We start from the raw sequence: 10,265 nt of genomic DNA, 5'->3' as shown, positions 1-10,265 counted from the left end.
TTGCCAAAGTTAGAAATGCAGGAAAGGGATTTCATTAGATAACAAAACAAAAAGCTACATTCATGCATACACACACACACATACACACACACACATAGGTCTGGGGGTGGGACCAGTGCATTAAATAAAATTTTTAAACAATATAAATTATATATATTATATTATTAATCACGGTTATATTGAATATATATTGCATATACATATATACATACATATGTATATATGTATATGCAATATATATGCAATATAATCGTGATTAAACGGATACAAGATAAAAGTTTTTGTTTGCATAATATATGTGTGTTCTGTGTATATTTATTATATACACACATATACATCCTATTTGAAAACTATATATATATATAAATTAATTAATTTTAGGTGTGTACTCTGCAACTGCACATGTGTGAACTTGTGGGGAACCAACGTAATACTTCATTAAAACACCTTAAAGGTAAACACAAAAATATGACTAAGAAGAGTGGGTATAAGTTATGAGAAAAGATCTCGGTCTCCTAATGTTTATAAAAGTGTGTTGCTTCACTGAGTTGTTCCTTCAAAACTAAAAATGCAATATAAAATCTATTAAACCAAAGAAAAGTTGACAAAAATCGTAGCCTCTAGCAAAACCACGCAGTTTAGAGCCAGAACCAGCATTCCTCGCGTTCACACCTACAGCCAGGCGTGGCTCCGGATTCCACTTCCTTCTCACGCGCATCATTGAGTTTAACACATCACCAGAAACTTAGGACACTTTAGCAGTGGTTGTTACTTGGTGTAACTGAACACAGAGAAGGATCTACTTCAGTATTATGGCAGATAAAGGATCTTTTCTGACCTCAATCATCATTTTCTACTTGTCCATCGGAGCCGCGATATTTCAGATCCTCGAGGAGCCGCATTTAAAAGCAGCTCTGGACGATTATAAAAACCACACTGAACATTTATTACAGAAATATCCCTGCTTAAAAAAGGATGATTTGGACCTGATAATTGAGGTAGGCTTCCTAATTTGGTGTTAAGAAAATAAGGTAATCTTACAGCAGCTCTTGGAAAAAGTTTTCAAATGTTTTCCAAGTGTTTAAAAGTGTTTAGGCTAACTATCAGTTATTAAATAGCCTACATATAAGTTACCAATGCTAGTGTTTCTCACACACAAGCGACTAATAAGAAGTTTTCTTCTGAATTGAAAGTACGTTTAGAACATTTTGAACAATTATACCTAGTTTGTTACAGTTTCACGCACTTGCGCGTGAACCAAACAAAGCGAAACCTTGTCCTAAACGAGTCAGATCTCTTGAGGTGACGGGAGTTGGCCAACCTAAAACAAGACTGAGGCGCGATTGTTCCCAGTTTGTGGACTTTTCCCCCGTTGGCAATAAAAGTTGCAAAGTCATTCTTAGGAATGTGCTTTTGATAGTCATAGACTACATTGTGGACTCGTTCAAACGCGACTGTACCACGAGAAAACGCGCTCGCACGTGCTTTATGCGTCGAACATGAAAACAAAGCAAGTGGCTGTTCTAGTGTTTTCAAAGCTAAAAGTTCTAGACCTAATCTTAGCACTTTCCCCCCACAAATCACCCAAAAACATGCATTTAAACTATCTCATTCGGATTCATTCGACCCTATTCAATGCAGATAGTTTTAAAGATGAATCAACAAACCAGTTCTTTTACACATTTAACTGCTTCATGATGCATCATCATCTTAACTGAAATAGGTTTTAAGTTTGAAATATTATCTCATATTGTAACCAAAGATGTTTACTATATACACACAAAAAGGTGTGTGAGCATTTGTAATTTGTCACTAGAGAACATGATATTGCAAATACTGTAATTAATCTGTCTGAAAATATCAACTATAGCATTAATTCAGTCATTCTTGAAGAACATTTACAATCAGCACCAGTAATGCAGGATACAGTAAATGGCATTGTACTCATTAGTGTCTTTACTTGTTTTACAACTCTTTCAATGTCATTTCCAGTAGGTTATTGATACTGACAGTAGCTATGGTGTCACAGCCTTTAAACGGTAACACTTGGGTTTCATGTTATTGTGTAAACCAGTTTTTTTTTTATTATTCCATGTGTTTTCTTTGACACTGTTTGGTATACTAAGAAACTGTACTACTGCAACTTTCAAAATCTCTTATAGGCTGATTTGAAACACATGGTATTGTTTCAAACTAAGTGCAAATTATTGATTTTTTTTTTTTTTACCATATTAAAAATACAATATTTTTTCCTCCTAGTGTTAATTATGCCACATTTAACCTGACTGACATGAATTGTAAAAAAAAAAAAAAAAAAAAAGAACCTGTAAAAGCCCCCATACTTATGTTTACTAAGCATGATGTAAAATCATGTGGCAAAGAAAACCTGTTTCTCTGGTTTTCAAGCAACAACTTAGTGTTGGTGTACGCTAAATACTGATATTTACAGGTGCATCTCAATACATTAGAAAGTTGTGGAAAAGTTCATTTATTTCAGTAGGAATTCAACTCAAACTGTGAAGCTTGTGTATTAAATAAATTCAGTGCACACAGACTGAAGTAGTTTAAGTCTTTGGTTCATTGAACTGTGATGATTTTGGCTCATATTTAACAGAAACCCACAAACTCAATGAATTAGAATATGGTGAAATGCCATTCAGCTAATCAAATAAAAACACCTGCAAAGGTTTCCTGAGCCTTCAAAATGATCTCTCAGTTTGGTTCACTAGGCTACACAATCATGGGGAAGACTGCTGATCTGACAGTTGTCCAGAAGACAATCATTGACACCCTTCACAAGGAGGGTAAGCCACAAACATTCATTGCCAAGGAAGCTGGCTGTTCACAGAGTGCTGTATCCACACATGTTAACAGAAAGTTGAGAGGAAGGAAAAAGCGTGGAAGAAAAAGATGCACAACCAACCGAGAGAACCGCATCCTTATGAGGATTATCAAGCAAAATCAATTCAAGAATTTGAGTGAACTTTACAAAGAATGTACTGAGGCTGGGGTCAAGACATCAAGAGCCACCACACATAGAAGTGTCAAAGAATTAATGTCAGAGGCGTCTTACCTGGGCTAAGGTGAAGAAGAAATGGACTGTTGCCATTGTATTTCATTTGGAAATAGCTGAAGGTCACTGTCAAAGAAACCTGGGCTTCCACCCCAGCAGTGCCACAAACTGATCGCCGAATTGAGGCAGTAAATACAGCAAAAGGAGCCACTACCAAGTACATGTACAATAAATGAACATACTTTCCAGAAGCCCAACTATTCACTAAAAATGATTTTTGTATTGGTTTTATGAAGTATTCTAATTTGTTGAGATTGGTGGGTTTTTGATAAATGTGAGCAAAAATCATCACAATTAAAAGAACCAAAGACTTAAACTACTTCAGTCTGTGTGCATTGAATTTATTTAATACACAAATTTCACAATTTGAGTTGAATTACTGAAATAAATGAACTTTTCCAAAACATTCTAATTTATTAAGATGCATGAACAAGCAGAAAGATAGGTGCTATTTAAAGACATGTAAAGTACATTTAAAGTAAGTTGTTTCAGAAGTACCGCTGACATCTCATCAAACACGAAACACTCTTCCTCTTTTCCTTTTGTTATGACTCATGTATTGGAAGCGTGTTTCCACCTTGGAGTAAAGAAATAAAATGGCTAATTGTGAGATGAGATGAAATGAAGACACATTCATATATATTTGCTTATTTTAAAGTCTTTCTCAAAGATGTTCTCAAAGATTATTTCATCCTTTGTTTACATGCATTGTTTTCGCTTCATGCTGTTTAAATGTGCACATTTGGCATTTGTATATATTGTTAAATAACATTTAATAGTCCCATATTTTGTTTTATGTTTCAACATCAGATTGTGGCTGCGGCGGCTGGAAAAGGTGTGACTGTAACAGGAGAAAAAAAAATCAACAATTGGAGTTGGGAGAACGCAGTTATTTTTGCTGCCACAGTCATCACTACTATAGGTAGATGGAATGTATTGCATAGAAATATTTAAAGTTTCTATGTCTTTATTATAAAAATAACCCAGCTGACACATATATTCATAATGTTTGACCTTCAGTGCTGAAATGTGTGCAAAACCGAAATCAACCTTCCATCACGTTTATTATTTTGTGACAATGTTAAGAGTACAATAATTCTCAAAAATAACAACTTTAAAGAACAGATCTGGCAGTGGGTTTATGGCTATATATCACCATTTGGACTTTTCAAAATTGAGACTTTACACATTCTTGTCTACTCGATGGTTCAGGTTATGGCAATGTTGCACCGAAGACATCTGGAGGCCGATTATTCTGTATCCTGTATGGGCTCTGTGGCATTCCTCTTTGCCTCACCTGGATAAGTGAATTGGGTACATTTTTTGGTGGCAGGGCAAAGCGCCTGAGTCAGGTGCTCCTCCACAGAAGGTTCACTGTGGTAAGAACATCATTAACAAAAATACCTTCACTTTTCAAAGAGACAAACAATGTTAATAACACCCATATTCATGTTTTTTATTTCACTACAGAAAAAAAGTACAGTTCACCTGCACAGTTGTGTTCCTTTTATGGGGTTTCCTGGTTCACTTGATCTTCCCAGCTTTTGTATTCAGTCACTTTGAGGACTGGACTTACTTAGAAGGCCTGTACTTCTCTTTTACCACCTTGACGACTGTTGGTTTTGGTGACTATGTAGCAGGTAACTGATAGCAAATCGATTTTAACATTTTTGTGCTGAAGAATATGCGAGTAAGGGAGTGCAGGGTTTATACTAAACTGTGGTCCAGGAACCGCAAAGAGATTTTAAAATAAAAGTGCTTTGTGTTCTGAGGAAAATTGTCAAATTAAAAAATAATTTGCTAAATGTATTTTAATGCATTTAACAGCAAGACATGTTTTCATCAGCACTGCCTAACTAATACGACACTTTTTTATTTTTTATCTATAAAGCTGCATAGGAACAACATTTTTTAATTATTTGAATTATTATTATTTGTTTATTCTCTTTATTATTAGTGTTAATTACATCTGTTCTAAATTCTTCCGTTTTAGTTATTTTAGTACATTAAGTTCAATGACAACAACCATGTTTCTTTGGAAATGATCTGAAATCTTTATCTATTTAATTTCAGTTAACAATAATTTAAATTAACATTTTTGTAATGGTTTTAGTTAACTATAATACTGCACTTACTATTTTACATAGACAGTACAACATTCTGTGTACTAGAAAATAGCTGAGTGAGTATTCATCAAATTTGGTGGTCCTTGTTATTATATAGTCAAAAGAAAAGAAAACCTACACCTTGAGCACACTGTAGAGACGGCGTACATTGCAAATAGAGAGTTTATCTTGTTGCTAAATCTAGCTTGGTGCATCTTTCTGTCCTCTGTACAAGTGAACCAACTTATGATGCATCATTTCCTGTGATTGTGATTCTGTATAAACACATAATGCTTAAAAACAGCTTCTGTGCCATGTAAAAGTAGCTGTGCCATGTAAAAATCACTTTGTTTTTTCCATATAGGTGTGAACCCAGATAAAGATTACCCAACTCTCTACAAATTCTTAGTGCAGTTATGGATCTGCCTGGGTCTTGCCTGGTTGTCACTTTTCTTCAGCTGGAATGTGCATATGGTGGTCAAGGCTCATAAAGTCCTGAAGAAAAGAAGGCTGAGACGCCACAGGCTGTCCATCGATGATGTACTGGTAAAAAAAGAAGTAAAGAAAGCCCCAAAGCCAACACCTCTCTCTGGCGTCATTGACATCTTTGAGTTCATGTCTGAGAAGGTCGAAGACTACAGCGACATCATCCAAGCCATCGGCACAGGTAAGAGAAGGAAAAAAAAGCAGCAGGAGGAAGAACTGACACGGTCCAAGAGCTGTAGTGACCTATTGCATGGGCTGGTCATCCCACTCGATCACTCTCCTCGTCTGAAACGCCGCTTCAGCGTCAGCGTGAACATGTGCACGGTCATGTCTGGAGAGTCTACAGATGGCCTCGACAACAACCAAGAGGAACAGGCACTTCTAAAAGAGCACCAAGGAGACAGTAAAAACAAGAGAGAAGAGAAGCCTGGACATTGTGCAGGGGACTCCAGAAGATCATACCCATCATTCTTTCACCCCTCACGCCCTACCCTTACCACCAGCAACGGAGGATCAAGATTCTCAGTGTCCAAAGTATCAGAAGACCATTTGTCAAAGAGGAGAAAAAGCATTAGCTGACAAAGTCTGATCTACTAGATCTAAAACCAAAAATGACTTAAAAAATTCAGCACTGCTTTAAATCGTGATTTTTCAGGACACTATGGCTGTGGTGACACAAGGAGGACCATGTGAAGAACTCTGAAGACATTTCAAGACCAAAGAATGTTGCTCTGATATGCGGATGGGAGCTTTTTCTACCAAAAATCAAGCTGCTAGAGTGTACACTGGTTTCCGCAGTATTGAAAGACATGTAGGTATTACACAGGGTTGTGCAGCCAGTCTGTGACCAAGATAAGGATGTGAGGGTTAGCAGAGGAAATGAAACCGATTTCCTTACAGACATTGGAAAGTTTGAGTGTGTTACTGTGGTTTCAAACAAGGTTGGAATTTTTTTTTTTATTCTCAAAATGACAGCTAGGAGAAATCTTGAGATGTTTGGAATGGAATACTAGCTATGAATGCTAACTGTGCCGTACAAACTGATTAAAGCACTATTTTTAAAGTCGTCTTCTTGGATGCATCTTAAGCTCCAGCAAAGGAGTTGGAATAATAATGACTGTTTTCAAAAAGGTTTCCCAAACATTACCCTGGGGTTGATCAGATAACCAGATTGTCCTTCCCTAAACTCACGCTATTGGTTGAGCCGATATCGCTGTGTCACAATGTTGAAACAACCAGAGCAATGTTTTGATACCATCAGTGTTTTACACCATGTTCAATTTAATATTCAGTTGATCGTGTGTGTACATGTGTCTATATCCATATATAGCTGGAATGCAAGGTAATTTAACATTTAAAATAACATGCATTACCTTTAAGTTGTACTGAGCCTGGAACATCCCTTTGAAAACAAATTGTGTAACAGTATGAAATGATTGCTGTAATGTTGACACATGACCTATTTTATCTAGAAATCAGTGAGTTTTAACCCAGTTGTTTATGAGAATATTTTTTTTTTTTTTTTTTTTTTGCCAATTTGGCACAAAAATCAGCTGATGTTGGCAGCTTGACCAAATGACCATTTAGAAAAGAGTTGATAGTTTTTCCAGTTTGTTTCCAGTCAAACTGGAAATTAATGGTTAAGTTGCGGAAAACATTGCATTGTAGGACTCCATGTCCTACACACTGCTTTTTGTTCTGAACATTTTGACAAATGTCGAGGGTGCAACATGCCAAGGAGTAATATTGTAGATTAAATTCTGAGCATATCTTCTGTCTTGAATGCTGTAACAGTTCTGTGACTGTTCTTAGGTTAACTTGCACTTGGGAAGCATTTTAAGCATTGTCCTGCTGAGGAAGCACTTACCCAGGCTTCCAGAAAATTGCCTCCTCTTGAAAGATTTGTGGAAGGATGTGTAATGGGACGTAACTTGATCTCATCACCTGATTGATAGATTTTGCTGAAGAATTTCTCTTTTTTTATCATTTGTATATATATTTTGTACTACGTTTTGTTTTCAATGCCATTTTTGGTAATACTTTTTGTTTTTCTCAGAATGACTCTATCTGCTGTTGCTAAACCACATCCGGTCTGTTGGCAGAAGTGGTGAAATTAAACACGTCTGAGCAAACGAGTCCTTCTTTAGTTCAAATTGAGATTTTGAGATATTTCTAAAAACACACAAATTCTCCATAGTGTATGAAAGCATACATTTAAATCATTATTATTATTATCATCAATTTTTCCAAGTAACCATAGTGACATAACATTAGTAATAATTGTATAAATGTTTGTAAATTTAGATTTTATTAACTGTATTATCTCCACAGTGTTGGGGGTAGTAACGCATTACAAGTCATGCAAGTTACTTAATCAGATAACTTTTTTCAAGTAACTAGTCAAGTAATGCACTACTTTTACATTTTCAAAAAAGTAACCCTAGTTACTTTGTTTTCCCATTTATTGACTGACAAGTCTCCTGTCCCCATATTAGGAGAAATCGGAAGTACAGAGGCATTGTGTGCACTGTGTGAACATGATTTTAGACTAAATGTGAATGTGCATTAATTCACCCCACTCCCATTTTTTTTTTTTGTATTCATCAAAATGAATAAAAAAACTGAAATGCTAACTCAAAATATGATGCAAACTGTAATAATTAAATATGTTAACACACATGTATCTAATCCCATTTTATTAACTAATGTCCTTGCTGCTGACCATTGATGATCCAGTTCAACCATACTAATAAGCAAAATTACTTTAGATAAAGTTACTTTTTTAGGAAGTAACGTTGTATTGTAATGCATTACTTTTAAAAGTAACTGTCCAAAGATTAAAAATGAATCTGAATCGGCATTAACATATGCATAATGCAGCATTTGCTTACACAAGTTAAATACTCAAATTTACATCGGTTACATTAAGACGTGAGCTGTAATAAGTTTCAGTTATGCTTTGGAACAGACTGGTATAGATGGCAGTGCCAATGGCTGTAGATGCGGCCACATTTAACTTTAAAGGGATAGTTCGCCCAAAACTGAAATAAAAATTATTCATTATTCATTAAATCATTATTTACTCACCCTCATGTTGTTCTAAACCTGTAAGACCTTCATTCATCTCCAGAACACAAATTAAGATTACAAGGCCCAGAAAGGTAGTTAAGGACATTGTAAAAATAGTCCATGTGACTTTAGTGGTTCAACCGTTATTTTACGTAGCTACAAGAGTAACTATGTGCACAAAGAAATGAAAAATAGCGACTTTATTAAACAATTTCTTCTTTTCTGTGTCAGACTTCGACAAGCATTCATGGCAGTACCACAACACAGGCGTGATGCTGCTGTAGTTTATAAGTAAAAGCTATTTATTTATTTTTTAGCTCAAAAGGTATTCTCATAGGTGGAACCACTTAAGACACATTTTAACAATGAATGATTTAACGGTGTCCTTACTAGGTTTCTTGGTCTTGAATGTGGTAGCTGCATTTCCATTTATAGAGGTCTGAAAGCTCTGGTATTTCATCGAAAATATCTTAATTTTTGTTCTGAAGAAACCTGAAAGGTCTTACAGACCTCTTAGGTTTGGAATGACATGAGGGTGAGTAAGTAATGACAGAATTAACATTTTTGGGTGAACTATCCCTTTAAGGAGGAATTCCACTGGGGCAAAATGCTGTCATCTTAGTAGTAATCGATACGATCAGGAATTTCTGTTGAAAGAAATTTTAAAAGACAAATTTGCAGCAATGACCAATATAAATCTCCATGTTTCGGAAGTAACTGTTGAGTAAGCGTTGCTTCATGCATCGCTACACTTTTGATGATTAAAAATAGACCTAATTTGTCCAAAACATTTTGCAGAAGTTTTGCAAACATGCACTCACTATAGAAATAGTTCACTCAAAAATAACTCTCCTGTCATCATTTATTCACCTCATGTCATTCTAAACCGCCTATGACTTTTCTTTCTTCCATGGAACACAAAACATAAACACTTTTCAATATAAATACTAAATAATATAGTAATATTACACTCGCTGGGACACTGATGTTACAGTTTTATATACACACTGCTCCCCTGAGATTGAACTGCTCTCCGTTAAAGTGCACCCCTTCTACCTCCCGCGGGAGTTTAATTCAATCATTCTTACAGTGGTCTGCATCCCGCCTCAGGTGGACCAAACTAAAGCATTAGACGAACTGTACAGCATCATAAACGGATTAGAAATTGCTCATCCTGACTTTGCTTTTATCGTTGTTGGGGATTTTAACAGGGTGAAAATGAGGAAAGTTCTTCCTATATTCTACCAGCACATACATTTCCCCACACGAGGTGATCAGACATTAGATCACTGCTATTCAACACTAAAGGACAGTTACAAACCTCCCCCCCCCCAAGGTGACTGCATTAGCATACTGCTGTTACCAGCCTACAGACAATGCCTCAAACAGGAAAAACCGGTTACTAAAACAGTCTACAAATGGAGCTAAGAGAACATCTCCACACTGCAGGATTGCTTTGAATCAACAGACTGGCAGATGTTTAAAGATGCAGCAGGAGACAACATACAGGAATACACAGACTCTGTGATAGG

The 10,265-nt window shown here is 36.0% G+C and overlaps 1 protein-coding gene across 1 annotated transcript; it reads left to right on the top strand.

The window, feature by feature from the left end:
* The first annotated feature begins 663 nt into the window (after positions 1-663).
* Positions 664-7,799, top strand: LOC113121196 (potassium channel subfamily K member 5-like). Its single transcript, XM_026291474.1, has 5 exons — positions 664-998; positions 3,884-3,995; positions 4,286-4,442; positions 4,544-4,713; positions 5,543-7,799. The coding sequence occupies exons 1-5, from the start codon at positions 813-815 to the stop codon at positions 6,241-6,243; spliced, it is 1,326 nt and encodes a 441-aa protein (XP_026147259.1). The 5' UTR covers positions 664-812; the 3' UTR covers positions 6,244-7,799.
* The last annotated feature ends 2,466 nt before the right edge of the window (positions 7,800-10,265 follow it).

This window comes from Carassius auratus, chromosome 20, assembly GCF_003368295.1.
Source record: "Carassius auratus strain Wakin chromosome 20, ASM336829v1, whole genome shotgun sequence".
Taxonomy (NCBI): Eukaryota; Metazoa; Chordata; class Actinopteri; order Cypriniformes; family Cyprinidae; genus Carassius; species Carassius auratus.
This window is presented reverse-complemented; position numbering and strand designations above follow the sequence as displayed.